The sequence below is a fragment of the Neophocaena asiaeorientalis genome, unplaced genomic scaffold (genome assembly GCF_003031525.2).
Source record: "Neophocaena asiaeorientalis asiaeorientalis breed wild unplaced genomic scaffold, Neophocaena_asiaeorientalis_V1.1 scaffold78, whole genome shotgun sequence".
NCBI classification, from domain to species: domain Eukaryota; kingdom Metazoa; phylum Chordata; class Mammalia; order Artiodactyla; family Phocoenidae; genus Neophocaena; species Neophocaena asiaeorientalis.
Genome location: NW_020175018.1, coordinates 18438053 through 18455832, shown reverse-complemented (window position 1 = coordinate 18455832; position 17780 = coordinate 18438053). Strand labels below are relative to the sequence as shown.

The following is a 17780-nucleotide window of genomic DNA, read 5'->3' as shown; positions in this document are numbered from 1 at the left end:
GGCGCCCACTGCCACAGGGCGTCTCCTTAGGGGTGGGGGTCACGGAGAGGTGTCACCCAGGACCAGCAGGGGGACACGGCAGTCCCCTCAGACACTGAGCCTTCACAAGCTCCAGCTCAAGTAAAAACCTGCGTTTACATCACACAACATCCTCTGTGGGTTCAGACTTTTTGTACGGCTAGCAGGGGCTCAGTATAGCCTGGTGCTAAACGCTCCACTCACTGCAACCGGCTGCACCTGAGCTCAGAAAGCCCCCCGCGCCCGGGCCAGGGGGAGAGGGCTGCGGGCCGCCCGTGGTCAGGACGTCCATCCTAGTCGGGGAGCCGCCCACCTCTGGGGAGAACCGTTGCCACCGCGCTGGGCAGCCCGAGCTCCCCACGCCGGCCGTGGGCCCCGACCTGCAGTTTAAACTTGTGTGCGGTGGGTGAGAAAGGAACCGCTGAAAACCCCTCGACGAGGCTGCCGTGGGCTACCCACAGCCGCGCGGTCCAGGCTCGAGTCCGCGGAGTTCTTTCCTTTCCGTTGGCCGAGGCAACGAGGGAAAGGGGCCTCCTCGGAGGCAGGTGCCACACACCTGGGGACAACTAGGCGCTTCCGGTCCTGGGACCCGGGGAATCCCCAGGGACAGCCCCTCCTCCCGTCCCACGTGCGGGGATGAGTCTCAGACGCCACAACCAGACAGGAGACGTTCTGCCCACTGCTGCCGTGATTCTGAAACCTTCCCACAGGGTCACTGCTCCGGGGGGGACTCCATCTGTCCGGCGGCTTGGTCACAGCTGCCCGCGAGCGTGGTACAGGATGGGGCTCCTGCTAAGCGTCGTTACCGTGGGCATTGGAGGCCGGGGGCCGCCTGTCTCGGGCGATGCTCTCCCACTCCTTCTTCACCAGGACGTACAGCCTCATCGCTGCCTGCGCATCTTGAATCTGGGGGACACGCAGCATCACCATGACTGTCCCGCTGGGCCACATACATGCCTGTCCATCCCACAGTTCCCGAGTCCTGGCATCAGACACGGACAAGTGAAGGAGAAAACTGACGAGAGCAGTGGTCCAGCACCACGGCCCTCACCGTGCTTCCGCGCCCCAGTTCATGGGAGGGAGGGACCCAAAGCGAAGGGATGAACGTGCTGCCTCGTGGGTGCTCCAGACACCACAGAATTAGGAAGGAGACGGGGTGGGGGACGGCAGGCCCTGAACTTGATGCTGGGGCACAAGAGCCCAACGGCTGGGCTCTGCGGGCCAGCGGGCTCGCGCGCGGTCCTAGAGGGCCTGCAATCCAGACTGGGGCCTTTGTCTCCGACTACAGTACACTAGTAGCTTTTTGGTGTGAAGTGTTAGTTAAACGTAACCGTTTAGAATTTAACCGACACTCCGCAGGCCTGCTGCACCACGTCATTTATCACGGACCAGGAGCCTCCTAAGACAGAAGCCGCCCAGGGCCCACTGTGTTTGTCTTCAGCTGACCCTTCGCCTCGCGCACGAGGCCCGGCACAGCCCCCAATCCCGAGGCCTGTCACCCGGGACACACTCACCGAGCAGTGCTCCGCCTGCTGCACCCGGATCCCCAGGACTCTCTCCGCAAGCAGCTTCAGAGACGGCCGTCCACTCTGCCAGGGGAGAGGGCAGCGAACAGCCACGCTCGGGTGGGGCCTCTGTAGGCCCTGCCTGGGCAGGGGAGTTGCCCGCTGAGCCCCGACCCAAGTGACCTTCAGTGTCCCTCCCACCGGAAGTGCCCGCGGCCCTGCGGGCTGGTGACACCCGGTCAGCCCACAGAGGAGGACCATGAAAGGACTCTGCATCTCTGCCTTCCGGCCTCAGGCCGCCCTGCTCATTTCAAGGGCAGCTCTGCCTCTGGAATAGACACGATGGCGGCTTCTTGCCCACAGTCGGGGGTCTAATCACAGAGATCAGAGAGTGGAACTCACCCGTCCTCAGCGACACTAACTTTAAAGTTGGCATTTGGCAGGACTCTTTCTCTTCTAAGTTTCCTTTTAGTTTTAAAGGTTAAAAGGAAAAACCAAATGAAACCCAACACCTTTCATCAGTAAGACAGCCTTCAGGGACCAGAACCGACAATCACGTGAACCGAGAAACTGAACTACGCTGTGTGGGGCCGTGCGGTTCCAAGTACCTTCACTTGGCTCCGGAAAGGCTTGTACTTCTGAGTGTCCCGGATCTTCTTCTTCGGGTGACCAAGAAACAACGCCTGGAGGAGAAAACAGGACGGGCGTTTTGTTGTCCATCTGCAGCAGTAGACCCCTTCTACCAAACTCCAACACGTGACACACGTGCAGACACAAATAAGACGAGCACTGACACGAGCCTGAACTTCTGAGGGAAGATCACCATGGGAAAAGTGATGGAAGGACCATGGGCATGACAACAGCCTTGAACCCGGGGAAGCTGGAGACTCAGTCACCAAGGAGTCAGCAAGCGGCTGAAACGCGAGTCTGCGTGGGGAGGGCGCGGGGAGGGAGCACGAGATACTGGGGCCTCTTGAAGTGAGAACGTTTATGACAAAACGCGTCTCCGTGGACAGAGGACTTGTTGGTTTTTAACAGTTCAAGTTCTACTTTCTTTCTTTTTCGGCCGCACTGCGCGCCTTGTGGGATCTTAGCTCCCGACCGGGGATTGAGCCCAGGCCCTGGCAGTGAAAGCGCCAAGTCCTAAACACTAGACTGCCAGGGAATTCCCTCAAAATTTACTTTTAAAAGACATTTAAGACCCATTTCTATGGGTCCCTGAAACATCGGAGGCTGCCAAGCTTCCAGGAAACACCGTTTGAAAAGCTGCAGGCCCAGGAAGGACAGTCTCCCACAACGGCACGCCCCGAGCTTCTTGTCCCAACAGGTGGGTCAGCTCTGCCCACAGCAGAGACCCTAAGGGGCTGAGGCTGAGCCCCACTCTCTGGGGCACGGGAAGGGGACCCTCCGAGCCTGCCTGCCGCCCGCTGTGCTGGCCGCCATGGGCCTGCCTGTGACGCGGGGAGTGCCCAGTGGCTCCGAGGAATGGGCGCCGGGGATGCTCCCCGACGGGAGGGGCTCTGCCCTGAGAGGGGTGGTGGCCCATCGGGCGGGTGAGGGTGGCAGAGACAGCGCCCGGCTCTGCCTGCGAGGGTGTGCAGGGACCCGCTCCCCCGAGCTGACACGGTGGGCGCATCACCCAAGTCACGGAGAGAGTGCGACGACCCTGGACACGCGTCACGTAAGAGGCGCCTGAGCCGGCACCTTCAGGTCGTTGTGCAGGGCGTGTCCGACTAGGATCCGGCCCTTCAGCAGGTCTGCCACCTCCTTCTGAACGACTTCAAATGCTTCTCCTGGAAACAAAACAAAGCAGCGGATTTTAGCGACACGTCCATCACTACCGTGCCGAGCGACAGGCTCCCGCAGGTTAGACCTCCGAGGACGGCAGGCGGGTCTCTCTGCGCAGGAGGGCGATGCCAAGGCCGAGGGGCCGTCCCAGCACCCCCACCGGGGAGAAGCAGGGGGAGCACACTCACAGCCCCCTGCCAGGGTGATTCTGACAGCCGAATCTAACAGTAAGAAGCCAGGGCATGTGTTTGATGTCTTTCCAACCGGAGACGAAAACCAGGCGGGGGTGGCCCTCGCCACAGATGGTGAGAAGCCCGGCTCTAGACCCTGGGCTCCGGAGGCAGCTCTGCTCACTTTTTCGGAGCGGACCCCTTGGGGCTACGCCCTCCCCTAACGCCCAAAGGGAAGGGCTGTAGCAACCGCGCTTGGGCCCCGCGCCTCTGCCCGCCCGCGACCCTAGCAGGACTGGCAGAGCCCGGATGGAGATGTGGTCAGGCCCTGGGGCTGACGAGCGGCCGGGCCATCTCAGGGGCTGTGCTCCAGGGAACCTGAGAGGTGCGGAGAGCAGAGAGCACGCAGCCAGAGGACGACAGAGCCGCCGCCTCAAGCCCCTGCTCCCAGGATCTCCCCAGGCCCCAAATCTGGGGCCCCCTGGGTGCCTCTCTGCCCTCCCCCGACAGCCTGTCCATCGGCAAACCCTACGGGCTCAGCGTCCAGGCTGTGTCCCGAGCTGGGCCACGGCTCGTTGCCTTGTACAGCCACCTCCCTGACCAAGGGCACAGAGGACAGGCTCACTCCTCCACCCCCGCGCCCCGCCCCAGCCTATGCCCAGCGCCGAGGCCCCCCGAGGGGACCTGCGCCAGACCGGGCCCCGCGCCGCTCACGGCCTCGCCACGGCTTCCGAATCCTCGCGTAGGCCTCGGAGCCCCTCCAGCCTGTCCCGCCTCCCCACCCCTTCCCCACCCCACAGCAGCCTCTCTCCGTCCAGGAACGCTGTCCCGGTCTTCAGGTCGGGTGGCCAACAGGCAGCGAGGCCGACGCAAGCGGCCGTGGGAGCCTCTGAGCCCACCTGCCCAGGAGGGAGGAAGACCGCCGGGCTCTCGCTGCGCCCGCGCCTGCAGCAGAAAGGGCCGCAGGGAGACACGGAAGCGCTCCAGCCGCCCCCGCCCGCGTGCCCGCGCTGAGGCGACCCACCCTGCGCCAGGTCGTCGGGCCGGATCCCGCTGACCGCCGTCCTGTAGTCAGTCACTGGCTGGGCTGGCTTCACGTACTTGTCATAAACACACTTCCCGTACTGGTTCACCAGGGACACGCGGGCCACGATGCTCTCTTCCCCCTTGGGGCCCACGCCCACCATCTCACAGTCCACGGCTAAGGCTTTAGTCAGGCTGGAGGGGAACCAAGGCTCCAGTTTAATCCACTCGCGGGACCCAGGAACTGGCACCACCGCTCAGTTATGGGACAAGGACGGGTGTCAGCCGGACGCCGAGAAGCGCCTGCCCAACTCAACGGGAGGAGAGGGAAGCGGGCCCTTCCTGAAGACCCCCGGCCCCGCCCCCCCGGGGCCCTGCCCCACGTGCCCCGCGTACCCGCTGAAGGCCCGCTCCTTCACCAGCGTGATGGTGCTCTCACTCTGACCCAGCCGCTTCCGTGCTATCCTGGCTGCCTCCGGGCCGATAGCTGCTTCGATGTCCGCTGGGTCGACGTCGTCAAACCAGATGTCTTCTCTAAAAGGCAGAGGGGAGAACAGGCTGAGCGCGGGCAGGCGAGCGGGGTCTGCTCTTAGGGCAGCCCGGCCCCAAGTGCCTGGCCGCCAGCCCACCGCTCTGGCTACTGTGATCATCCTGGCGCTTTCCTTTTTAATTACTCATTAGGGACTTCCCTGGTGGCACAGTGGGTAAGACTCCGCACTCCCAACGCAGGGGCCCTGGGTTCGATCCCTGGTCGGGGAACTAGATCCCACATGCATGCCGCAACGAAAGATCTCGCATGCTGCAAGCAAGCCCGGGCGCAGCCAAAAAATAAATTAAAAAACAAAAAACACTCATTAGCTGAAACTTAGGAACTACAGAGCAACAGAAAGAACATAAAACAAAAACACGCCCCCACCCCCAGTCAGGTGTACCGGCTGCTAACATTTTCTTCTCAATTACAAAACTAACGGTTCAGTTATGAAACATTTAAGAACCTCAGAGAAACACGATGAGTGCAGAACATAGACAAAGAGCCCCACCACCAGGTCCCTGGGCCGAGCCCTGCAGACATGGACTGCAGCTGGGCAGGGATGGGTAGCGGTGGCTCGTGACTGCGTCTTTCGGGCTCAGCGTCCATGTCGTTTCTTTAGAGACGGCCTCCTGAGCTCACTGACCGGACGCGCCCCCCTGGCCATCTGCCCCCACAGGCTTCTGCCTCGTGGGATGTATCCCAACCACATTGAAGGAATTACTGAAATAATTTCCGTGCATCGTCTGTCGCCCTCGAGACAGAGGGACCTGTCGTGACTGCTGTTTCCAGAAAGCGTGCCTGGGGCAGTGACTCGCGGCAGGCACTCAAACTGTTCCTTCCTGAAACCTTCAGCGATGGCGTCCTCAACCCCAGGCAACACACATCCAGGCTGACTTCCCATCACGCCGCTCCTGGCTGAGCCATTCAGAGGCAGCCACTGACTTCTGCTCCTCCCCGGGTGGGTGACACCACAAGGTCTGCTGACCGGGCACTGGGTGGGCACGCTGCACCTCGCGGACCTGCCGCGGGCGAGCAGCTGAGGCTCCGGGCACGTGGGGAACCTGCCCCACACCACCCAGCTAGCAAGACGTGGCCATCGGCTTCACGCTCGGGTGTCTGTGGCTTTGGCGTTCACTCATTCCACAGACCCTTCCCTGGGGCCTCCCACGTGCCAAGCCCTGTTCTAGGCCCCAGAGACAAAGCAGCTATGAAACAGGCTGTCTCCCTCGTGCCCACATTCCAGGGGAGACAAATAGTCAACAAAGAAACCGACAGCACCAGGGTAAGGTGACGGAGGGGCCAGCAGCCTCGGCCTCCTTAAGGAGACAGGCCTTAGTCGCTGTGACCCGGCTCTCGGCCAGGAGGCCGATTAGGCCAAGACGGTCATCACAGCTGCGCTGGCCCGGGGGGGTGGTACTTACTCGGTGGGCGGGGCTGGAGGCAAGGTGGCGGTCACCTCCTCAGCTTTCCACTTCTTATGTCTGACTTCTCCTCGTTTCGGGGAAATGTCATCATTGGTCCTTTTCTTCGCTCCTTTCTCATTGCGCTGTGCCCGGATCTTCCTGTTCGTCAGACATCCTGAGGGCACAGAGCCCCGTGTGGCCTTGGGGTCTGTGTTTTCTGTCCCCATCTCATCTCTCTTTGCTTTATCTGAGATCACTTTCCTGTTTTGTTGGACACCTTGGGGCTGCTTTTTGGAATCCGTCTGAGAGAGAACAAGAGCCTCTTCCGGGGCCTGTGATTTTTGTTTCAGCAACTAACGGAACCCAAAATAAAACACGAAACATTTTAATTTGGAAAACATGCACAAAGCGTTAAGAAGGCTTACACGTGTGTGTGTGTGTGTGTGTGTGTGTGCGTGTGTGTAAAAGCAACCTGTTTCCACATTTAGAGTTAATTCCTTCACAGCTCAAGCCAACAAGCTGGTGCATGGCAGCCACTTTCTAGGTTTGCTACTGCTGTGAGGGTCTCAGGAAGAGAGGAGTGTGTCCAACAAAAAGAGGCTGAAAAAGGGCTGGCAGCCGCACCCCTGCTCTCCTACACGGAGGGCTGAGGTCTCCCAGCCCAACCTCCTCTTGCGTGCAAGTCCCCGGTGTGGCCATTCTCAACACGGTTAAGACCCTGCTACGTGGCAACCAGCTGAGTGATCAGGCGGGTTTCTACTTACCTGTTCCCATAATGTTTAGAGAAAAAATACTTTCTTGTGTGAACTGGAGAAAACACAAAGTTTTTTCCATAATAAATATCCCTCTGTTTGCTTAGTTTTGCTTTACTTTCTTGAGAGAAAGAGATAAAGTTACAGCTCAAGAAGTCAGAGCACCCGGGGGTTGCCGGAGGGAAAATTTCATCGGCCCGTGTGTCAAGACAGGAGAATGCTTTGGACTCTGCCCTAAGGTGCCCGGCTGTGTTAGGAAGCTCAGAAGCTCTTACGCTCCCGCTCTCACTCTGAGGCTCCCTCCGTAACCGATTTCAGGAACTAGAAGAGACTTTGAAGGTCACGCCCCACGGTGTGAATGTGCACCCCCGTCTGCCATCTGCTAGCTAGCTATGCGACCTTGAGTCAAGTTCCTTAAACTCTCTGCCTCGTCTAGAAAACAGCGATGACAACAGCAGCCAACTCAACGGAACTGGAGAGAATTTATGAGTGAAGCACAGCAAACAGCATTTAGGAGACAGTAACCCGTAACCTGTAGGTAAGTTTGGGCCACTGATTCCGAGAAAGGCAGTAGGTACAACACGGCATTACGAGCAGGGACTTGGGCGTCTGACTCCTGGATCTGCTGAACCGGCTGCAAACCTGGACACCTTACGTAACCTTTCCGGCCCATTTCCTCGTCTGTAAAGTGGAGATGATTAAGGACTCTATCTCAGGGCTGGTTAAATAAGAACACAAGTAACTCAGCCGGCAGCGTCTGCACATTTTAAGAGCTCAGCAGCCGGCGGCAGTTGTTGTCAACTCTCACCTATTAAAGGTCCAGGATGTTACCAAAATCCTTTACATCAAGTCCCTGCCATTCACTGGCCTGCGAGCTCGCTGCCGCCCTCAACAGGCCACCTCTCTGTGAACCGCTCTGTCCACAGCGTTCACGCCAATCTGCGCTCCCTTGGACCCCACGAGCCCTTCTCCGTTTTTCCATCCGCGGGGCCCCCGCGGCCTTACCTCCTCCTGCAGCGCCTTCCAGTTTTGGGAAAAGTCCTCCGGTGCCTTTGGAGGTCGCACCACGACCACGCCGGGGCCGTTTCCCGGCTTTCTTTCTGCTTCTCGCGCTTTGTTCTTCCAAAATCTTTTCTTCCTGTTTTTCTTCCGATTCGGCTTCTTGACGAGCTCGGGCTCAGGCGTCCGCCGCGGCCCCGGAGCCGAGCTCTGCCCGCCGAGCACAGGTCCCGCCGGACCCCAATTCGCCGGCCGCGGAGACAGCGGCGCGCGGGACCCCGGAAGCCGCCCCGCGCGAGTCTCCACACGTGAGCGCCGATCCCTGGAAGTGCCCTTCTCTCGCCGACCGGCTGGAAACCGGGCCTTCGCCTCTGGTACCGCGCGGCCGGGAGCAGGGCGGGGCTCTTTGGCCCCCAAGGAAAAGGGCTGCCACCCCGACAAGCGGCGTCCGCGGTCAGCGACACAGGATCCGGTTGGGGTAAGCCCGGGATCTCCCCGAGGGCCGGCCTGGGGCCGAGAAACGTGAGCGCCGGAAGGGAACTGGGGGGGGCCGCCGTCGGTGTAACACCGAGGCCCGGCCGGTGGAGGGCGGGGCAGGCGGCCGCCAGGGGGCGCTGGACGGCCGGGCCTGGGAGCGGCGGGTGCGGAGCGGACTCACAGGTACCCCGGGCAGCTGTCTCCCGCCCCGGGGTCCGAGCCCGGCCCATCTTCCCTACGCGGCGGGGAAATTGAGGCCCAGGGACGGGAGGGAGCAGCCCAGGTCGCACAGCCTGCTTTCCCAGGGCCGTAGTTCAGCAGCATCCGATAACAATAATAAGCTCTGTAACGAGTGTTGAATTGTATGATTTTGTGTGACAACAACGATAACGAGTCACTTGCGCACCATGCCTTGGCTCTGGCAATACCTGGATCAGCGACACAGGTGAGGCCTCCACTTCCCCAAAGCTTCCATCCCAGGCTCTGTACGTGCGTGGGGGCCTTCAGGGAAACACAAATGCTAAATCAACAATTGTGGATAGTAGAAATTGCAACGAAAATGATGAAGTGAGATACCGTGGTACGGACTTGAGGAGGAGTAAGGCTACCCAACAAAATGCAGGACGCCCAGAGAAATAGGAATTTCAGATAAAGAATAATTTTGAGTATAAAAATGTCCCATATATTAGCTGCAATTTGCGGGGCATACTTAACACCAAAAAAAAAAAAAAATTCATTGTTTACCTGAAATTCAAGTTTCGCTGCTGTCCTAATTTTTATTTTCTGAATGTGACACCTTTCCCTGGGGGGCCACTTAGATGGTGCCACGAGGGAGGTGACATTTGAGCTGAAACTAGAGCAGCAAAGCACTGGGTGTATTTGAGGAACGGAAAGCAGGCTGGCGGGGGGGGCGGTGGCTGAAGGTCTGTGAGCAGTGTGGGGATGGCTGGGGAGGCAGGCAGAGGGCTGGTGCCACCGTCCCGGTTCTGTGGGCAGCCGTTGGCTGCAGGCACAGAGCAGGCAATAGCTGAGAGGGAGGGAATGAGGACAGGAGAGCGGGAACAGGTCATGGAAAGCAAGGTGTCCATAGGAAGAAGGTGTGATGGTGCCTCAGCCAGCCGGGAGCCACAGTCACACAGATGGGAGATGAATCCCACCCCCGCTCTGTGCTCTCAGGCGCAGGACCGGTGGCTGTGCTCTGAGCCAAGGCCCAGCCCAGCCCAAGGCCGGGCGGAGGCGGGAGGAGCCTGCAGGCCGCCCAGCCCCTCGGCCCCTGCCCTGGGAGGAAGCGCTCACGAGTAAACACAGCCTCATCATCCAGCCCAGCGGGTCTGTCGCATTCCACGCCGGCCAGATTGCAGTCGCTCTCCCTTCCTGGGAGGATGAGTGAGCTTCGCCTCCAGGGGAGATGTGTGCGGGCAATTCTCATCTCTGTGCCCCTCGTCCTCCTGGGCTGCTGGGGACTCCCTGATTTCCGGCAGGTGGGTGGATCCGAGGGCTGCGGTGCTGGGGGAGCCCCGAGAGCTGGGAATCTGGGCTCCGCTGGGTGCTGAGGGCGGGTCCCTGGGGGAGAAGCGGCTGCCCGACAGCCCTTGGGCCAAGTGGGAGGAAATCCGAACTTGGGGTTCAGGGGCTGAAGTGGGCTCACTGGAGAGGGAGTTGGCCTCGGTACTGTCCACCCACCTGTTGAGGGGCAGACCCGGCTAGGCGGTGTGAGTGGCTTGCCCCCTCTCCATCCTGGGCCCCCTCTCCATCCTGGGCCCCTTCTCCCCCCTACCCACCCCCGCCTGCTCCTCTCCCCCACACCTCCTTCTCCCTCATCTTCCCTCACTCATCCTTTCTCCCACAGCAGTTTCTTCAGGCTTTGGAGCCAGAGGAAGTGACCGCTTACTTTGGCCCTGACGTTGCCTCCGAAGGTACTTGTCCTGGCGTCTTCCTTGCAAGGGGAGTTTCTCAGAGCCTGCAGGGGGCATCTCACCCTTGGGTCAGGGACCTTGGCTTTTCAGTGGCTCAGCTGAGAGGAAGTCAGAGCTGCTGCTGTCACCCCGTTAATTAGTTCTGTTACTTCCTGCCAAGTCGATAAAAACTGGTCTGGGTGTCCTGGGCCGGGCTGGGGTTGTGACCCTGGGCTTCTGCTCAGTATCTCAAGGGAACGGGCACTAATTAGCTGGTCTCTTCCGCCCCTGGGCCTCCCTTTGGGCTGACTGCCTGTCAGGAACTCTTGCAGTTTCTGGCCAGGATGTAAACACATTTATCTTTTCTGTGAGACACAAGAAGGGCGCTGGGTCAAGCTCCAGCCAAAGCCTTTTCCTGTCGCTCGTGGACCGTGTCTGTGGACTTCTCCATGGTGCCAGCCCCCTTTCCAAGTAGGGCCATTGGTGATCCAAAGGCAGGTGGGGACCAGAGGCAGGGTAGGCCAGTGGTCAGAGCAGAGGGAATTAGGGGTGTCCCACTCGTGCCTGCCTCCTCTGTGGTCGGGGCCAGATGCACGCTGAGCGATGGCTGGGGTCGCGCTGCGGGCAGGGGGAGCTGTGCTGGAGGGCCGAGCGGGGGGAGTGAGGGGCCTCCTATCTCCCGCAGCGCCCCGATTCGACGTGGCCCCGCTCACCTGTGTCTGTGAGCCCGAGCATGAGGCCAAGGACGGGCGCGGGGGGCTGCCCTGCAGGGCCCCACGCTGCTCCCTGGCAGCCCTGGGACGGCTTTTCTGGGCCTCCTCACCACCTCCTTCACCAGCGAGCGTGTGGTCAATGCCTCCCTCCGGCTGCTGGGGGCCCCCTACCCCTGCCTCACGGGAGGCCTTGCCGTGCTGCCCCCAGGCGCAGCGTCCAGGCTCACCTTCTGCTTGGGCTGTGTGGTGAGTGGGCGCCCAGGCCGGCAGCAGGGGGAGGTTGTGCCGTGGGGACCCCAGTGGGGCAGAGATGCCTCCGAGCCCCCGCTGCACAGCCAAACGTGAGCGCAACACCACTTAGCCAGACTCTGACGCCATTGGGGCCTGTTCCTCGAGGCTCAGAAAAGCCAGCTGAGTTTCCCAAGGCCACCCAGCTGGCAGGCGGCAAGCCCAGGGAACAGGGAACGGAGAGAGGGTGGGCTTTGCAGTCAGACCTCTGAGCTCAGACTCCAGCTCTGCGCCTTAGTACAGGCGACCTTGGGCCAGGCACTCCCTGGACGTCAGCGTCGTCACTGATGGGACTTCCCAGGTGGTCCAGTGGTTAGGACCCGGTGCTTTCACTATGGGGGCCCAGGTTCGATCCCCAGTCGGGGAACTAAGATCCCACAAGCTGCGAGGCCAAAAAAAAAAAAAAAAAGAAAAGAAAGATTAAGAAAGAAATGGTGAAGGCAGCAGCAGTGGCCTCTTGGGTATCTTTGGGGATTGTCACGTGTTGTCACGATGCGTCACTGAACGAGCCAGAGCCGTTTATATTCATAACCACCCGCCTCCCCGCCCCATTCCGGGGTCAGGAGGCCCAGTCTGGGTTGGAACAGATGTGCTCAGGGCCCATCTGGTGACAGGCAGTACTGTTCATTAGTGCAGGCCTAGCTGGTCCCTCAAGACCCCCTCCATTCTTGCCCACGTGGGGCCCCACCGGGATCCTTACCAGGCCTGTAGACTGGGGCCGGGAGGCCTTGTGCGTGACGGGGACTGGAAGCGTGGCTGGGGGCCTGGCAGCAGGTGGTGGGCAGCGAGCGCAGCCCCCAGAGGGCGTGGCTCCCCCGCTGTTCCACACAGATGGGCTCTCGGACCTTGGACTTGGGCAGGAGCCCTTGGAGGGGGCAAGTCCATGCCTGGTGCTGTGATGGCCCTGCATGGGGGATGGGGCTGTATGCACCAGGCAGCTCTCTCTCCTCCAGGAGGGTGACATCCTGGTGGGTGCAGACAGGATCTATATCCAGCCATTGAGGAGGTGGCACCGGGAGCTGGTGCCTCCCTGGGGTGGTGCCCAGCCCCACCTGCTCCACAGGCCCACCCCCAGGGCACCCACGGTTCCAGGTACAGCTCCTGGGAGAGGGAGGGCGGAGCTGCGTCGAGGACAGCTCTGCAGGAGGGACCAGCTCTCCCGATGCCTGGGCCCAGCTCCACCAGCCACCTTCGTTAGCACGCAGGGGAGTGCCCAGCTCACGGGGCAGGCCAGGAGAACACGTGGCCACCAGCCGCGGCCCCAGGCCGTCTGCTTGGTGGGCAGGTAGACCTCCCGCCTCTGCACAGCCATTCACAGTTTACAAAGCGTGTTCACAGACGTGCGCCGTGGAGCCTTGGGCGGGCCGAGGTCAGTGGCTCCTGACAGATCTGATGCTGCAGATGGGAATCCAGAGGCCCAAAGATGGGAAGTGGCTGCCACAGGCCTCCAGGACGGCTCCAGGGCAGGGGCAGGATCGGGCCGGCTCTGCTGCCAGCACGCCCGCTCATGCCTTCCCCAGGCTGCGCCCGGCTGCAAGCGGGGTGTGGTCCTGGGCTTTTCTTGCCGTCTCGGGGTGACCCCCTACTCCAGTATGCGCCCAGCGTGGGGCTTTGGGGTGGCCAGAAGGACATAAAAGCCACACAGCAGCTGATGTCTTCTGGCCTTGCGCTGCCCCGAATACCCAGGCACCAATGCGATCTGGGCCCGAGGGGTGGAATGAAACGTCTCCACCTGAGACGGCCATCCTCCCGAGACCCGGCCGCGTCTCCCCTGTAAGCTGGCCGAGCTGTCAGTTCTAACGGTCACAACGTGAATGACATGAGAGAGCTCGGGACCTCTCACCCTCTGAGAGTGTTTCCTCCCGAAGAGCTGGGAGGACCAGGCTACCCCAGATGAGTTGGTGGGTGTCCAAGGGCGTGAAACCGGGGTGCTGAGAGGCTGGCTCCAGGAGGGCCAGGGCAGAACTGTTCAGTCAACATAGAAAACTAGCTATGGTTACCAAAGGGGGAGGGGGGAAGGATAAATTAGGAGTTTTATATACAGATACACCCTACCGTATATAAAATAGATAACCAACAAGGTCCTACTCTATAGCACGGGGAACTCTACTCAAGATTTTGTAATAACCTTGGACTTCCCTGGCAGTGCAGTGGTTCAGACTGTGCGTTCCCAACGCACGCAGTGCGGGGTCGATCCCTGGGCGGGGAACTAGAATCCCGCAAGCTGTGCAGCATGGAGGGGAAAAAAAAAAAAAACGTTTTGTAATAACCTGTAAGGGAAAAGAATCTGAAAAAGAATAGACGTATACGTATATGTATAACTGAATCACTTTGCTGTACACCTGAAACTAACACAACACTGTAAATCAACTATGCTTCAATAAATATATAAACAAATAAATGAACCAAATGCTTAGCCAATTAGTGATTAAAAAACAAAAAAGAGGAACCGCTCCCTCAGTCTCCCTGTGCCGGGAGACGGGCCCTCTCTGGCTCCCCACATGCCCTGTGAGAAAGCGAGGGTCGGGCCCGTCCACGCCCTAATCCCCACAGTGAGTGGCGCATCCCCAAGCCCAGGAGTGCGGGGTGATGGAGGGGCCTGGCCATGGAGGCCACGAGGTCAAAGCCACATCTCACCTGCTCTCTAGGACCCTGGCTCTCGGCCCTGCCCCCCGCCCCGCCAGGCCGTCCTCCCGCCCCTCGCCTGCGGAGACAGGCTGCCAGGAGCCTCCTGCACCTGGAGCTGCTGGTGGCCGTGGGCCCCGACGTGCACCAGGCTCACCGGGAGGACACGGAGCGCTACGTGCTCACCAACCTCAACATGGTGAGTGCTCGCGTGGGCGGCGGGCTCTGTGGGCGGCGCTGACCCGGCGAGGCTCAGGGTTCCGGGGTGGCGGTGGCTGTCCTCAGAGACCACAACCAGCCCGTCCTCGGGAGCCTCTGGACACAGCGCCCTGCGCCCGGGGCTTGTGCAGAGCGTCAGTGATCTGTCTCGTCTGGGGGGGCTGAGCTCAGTATGAACCTGAGGCTGGGGTCACACTTGGGGCTCGGGGCCCTGGGGTGGGGAGAGGCGTGATCTTTCTCCCTTACCCCACTGGGGAGTGCAACCCCCAGCCTCTTGCTACTTGGGTCCCTTCGCCCGGGGACCCTCAAGCCTGGCCTCTCCCCCGACGTCCCTTTGATCCGTGGGCATGTCGGCCAGCACTGCCCCGGCAGCCAGCCTGGCTGCCCCACACCAGGCTCTCCCAGCGCCCTTCTTGTGGGTACCCCCATGTCCGCAGGCCTCCCCTTCACTTGGCTTCTAGGGGTAATGGTGGGGCAGGAAGCACAGCTCCCACTAACCATTACCTCAGAGAAAAAGAGGCGGCACAGAAACAGGTGACTGCAGCACCTGATGACACGTTCAGTCTGACGGGCCGTGCCCAACCACGAGCGCATTCACATGTGAAACACACACAAACGTGTTCTAAGGCGGCCAGGTAAGTTTCCATAACGTCAGGAGATGAGTATCACCGCCGGCAGCGGCAGGGCCGGCATTGCCCCCCCTGGTAAGTTGGCCCTGGAGGGCAAGCAGCCATCCTAGAACGTGGGGTCCTTAGTACCATCTTGTCCCCGGCCTCAGGTATGCCCAGCTATTCCGGACAGAAGGAAAAGGTCCCCCAATCTCAGAGCCCCAGGCCCTCCGACACCTCTCCTTTCCCATGTGTCTCTGGGCCTTGCTCCCCGGAGGGAGTCTGGGTCCCAGAGGCCACACCCATGCAGCCTGACCCCTGGAAAAGCTGGCTCAAGTCCAGGACAAGCCTGCTTGGGTTTCCACCTGCCGACTCCAGAGGTGGAAAATATTCCCTCTAGGTCACTTGAAGGCTACTGTTTTCAAGTTTTGGGGGTCCCCCCACCTCGAATATGCTGAAATTTGGTACTCGAACCACACTCCCTGTGGTCATTCAACATGTTTTATGAGGGCCAGGGATGGTCAGGTGGTAGATTGCAGCCTGGCTCCTGCCCAGATGGTGCCAGTCGTGGTAATGGCCAGTGGCATGACTGGGCACCCACTTCACGCCAGCCGCACTGTTCCTAAGTCTGCCAACAACCATGGAAGGCTTTCTCTCCATTTTACAGGTGAGGAAACCGGGGTCCTGAGGTTAGTAAATGGGATCCTGAGCGTACAGGTAGGAAGGGGCAGAGCCTGGGTTCAGACTCAGGTCAGCTGAGGCCGGTGGCGCCACGTCCTCTCTCCTGGGTGCCACGTCTCATTTAGAGGACAAGCTGGTGCGAGCAGCCGCAGTGCAAGTCGGCCACAATCAGCTCTCGGCAGATGTACCGGGAGAGATGGGAGCCTGGTGGGGGGAGCCTTCTCATCCGGGTGCCCAGGAAAGGGCTCACGGTGGGGGAGGAGGCCCTCGGGCTGCCCCGTGGAAATGAGCAGTTGAAGCGAGCAGAGGTGAGAGAGGTGTTTCAGGCAGGTGGACATTTGAGAAAGGACAAGGAAAATCCAGTCCAAGAGAAGCAGTGTTTGAAAGGAACGTTCTAGACTAATGGCAGCTACTCGCATCCCGTTGTTTCGGGGTCTCTGTGTCGGCTAACCTTCCTTCTGACTGTCTCTACGGCCGGCTCCCAGGCCCAAGGACTAGCATTTCGGGTGCCCTCCCTGCTCATGAAGCATCCTCTCCAGGCAACCCCACCCCCACCCCCGCCCCGGGCCCCTGGAAGTCAGCAGTGCCCACACACACGTATCACCTCTCCTGCCTGCCCTTCCACAGGGGTCAGAGCTGCTTAGGGACCCATCCCTGGGAGCTCAGTTCCGAGTGCACCTGGTGAAGACGGTCATCCTGACGCAGCCTGAGGTAGGCGCTGAGCTGGACGCCCAGTCACTGGGAAACCGGTTTCTGCCTGCAGATGTGCACAGAGCCGTGGGGGTGGTGGCAGGGCTTCCCGCCAGCCGGGCCTGGACCTGAATTCCGGCTCTGCCCTGGCACGCGGCACCGCTGACCGCCAGTCTCATCATCTGTAACATGGGACAGTAATAGGGTTGTTATGAGGACTGAGGCGGCAGCAGTGGCCCGCGCCCTGCTTGGGGTGGATGCCCTGAATGTGCGCTCTGTTCCCGGTCCCTCAGGATGCTCCGAATATCACAGCCAACATCACCGCATCACTGCTGAGCGTCTGTGAGTGGAGCAGGACGGTCAACCCTGAGGATGACACGGACCCCGGCCATGCTGACCTGGTCCTCTACATCACCAGGTAGCCGAGCTCCCCACTGGCGTTCTAGCCTGCCGGGGAGCTGCTCCCACTCTCTGCAAAGGTAGCCCGGCGGTGGGCAGGCACCTCAGCACTGCCCAGCTAGCTGTTCTGTCCTCCTGAGGTTTGACCTGGAATTGCCTGATGGGAACCGGCAGGTTCGGGGGGTCACCCAGCTGGGTGGCGTCTGCTCCCCCTCCTGGAGCTGCCTTATCATTGAGGATACTGGCTTCGATCTGGGGGTCACCATCGCCCATGAGATTGGGCACAGGTAAGAGGCCCCAACCCCTGTCCCCAAGCTCCGGACAAGGACGTGACCTGGGCCCCCAGGAGGGGAAGTCATGGCTGGCAGTGGTCCCTAGAAGAGCCAGCTGGAGAAGCCTGTACTCTTGACCCCAACAGACTAGGGAGGGTGGGCGGGGGCAAGGTCTGGGAAATCTGATATTTCTTCATTACCGAAGGATTAAAAGAAAAAAAAATTTTTTTTTCAAAATACAAGGAAAACAAACTTAGGAGCTAAAAAGTAATTTTTGTAGGAAATTCAGGTAAAGAAAAAGCCGGCTGCAAAAATTATCCCAAATCCCACCACTTAGAGAAAACATCCATCTTTTCTTCACACACACACACACACACACACACACACTATTTTATTTGTAAACTTGGGATTATGCTGTATATTGGTTAACTGCTTTTTTATGTAACAACGTATCCCAAACATTCTCTTACAACATATATTGGTTTTTTCGTACGCACCATAATTTACTTAATTCATCCCCTCTTGTTAGATATTTAGGTTGTTTCCAGACTCTTCCTGATACGACTGCTATACATTCTGCGGGCAAGTCTGTGCTCCTATTATTCACCCGGAGTGGAGGGTTTCTTTCCTTTTTGATTTTTAGCCTTTTAATTATGAAAGTATATACCTGCTTGCTGTAAAAATTCAGAGTACAGAGACTCCTGAAGTGAAAAGTGGGTGTCT

At 59.8% G+C, this 17780-nt stretch overlaps 2 protein-coding genes across 2 annotated transcripts; one reads left to right on the top strand and one right to left on the bottom strand.

The window, feature by feature from the left end:
- Positions 1 to 154: 154 nt before the first annotated feature.
- Positions 155 to 9021, bottom strand: REXO4 (RNA exonuclease 4). Its single transcript, XM_024762342.1, is given in 9 exon segments — positions 155 to 1000; positions 1533 to 1607; positions 2132 to 2206; positions 3228 to 3316; positions 4506 to 4699; positions 4901 to 5038; positions 6458 to 6792; positions 8197 to 8378; positions 8381 to 9021. Coding segments are annotated over 9 exon segments (1785 nt in total). The 5' UTR covers positions 8898 to 9021; the 3' UTR covers positions 155 to 820.
- A 489-nt stretch (positions 9022 to 9510) lies between these two features.
- Positions 9511 to 17189, top strand: LOC112411318 (A disintegrin and metalloproteinase with thrombospondin motifs 13-like). Its single transcript, XM_024762349.1, has 6 exons — positions 9511 to 10148; positions 10517 to 10583; positions 14212 to 14387; positions 16324 to 16407; positions 16680 to 16804; positions 16926 to 17189. The coding sequence occupies exons 1-6, from the start codon at positions 10050 to 10052 to the stop codon at positions 17074 to 17076; spliced, it is 702 nt and encodes a 233-aa protein (XP_024618117.1). The 5' UTR covers positions 9511 to 10049; the 3' UTR covers positions 17077 to 17189.
- Positions 17190 to 17780: the final 591 nt, after the last annotated feature.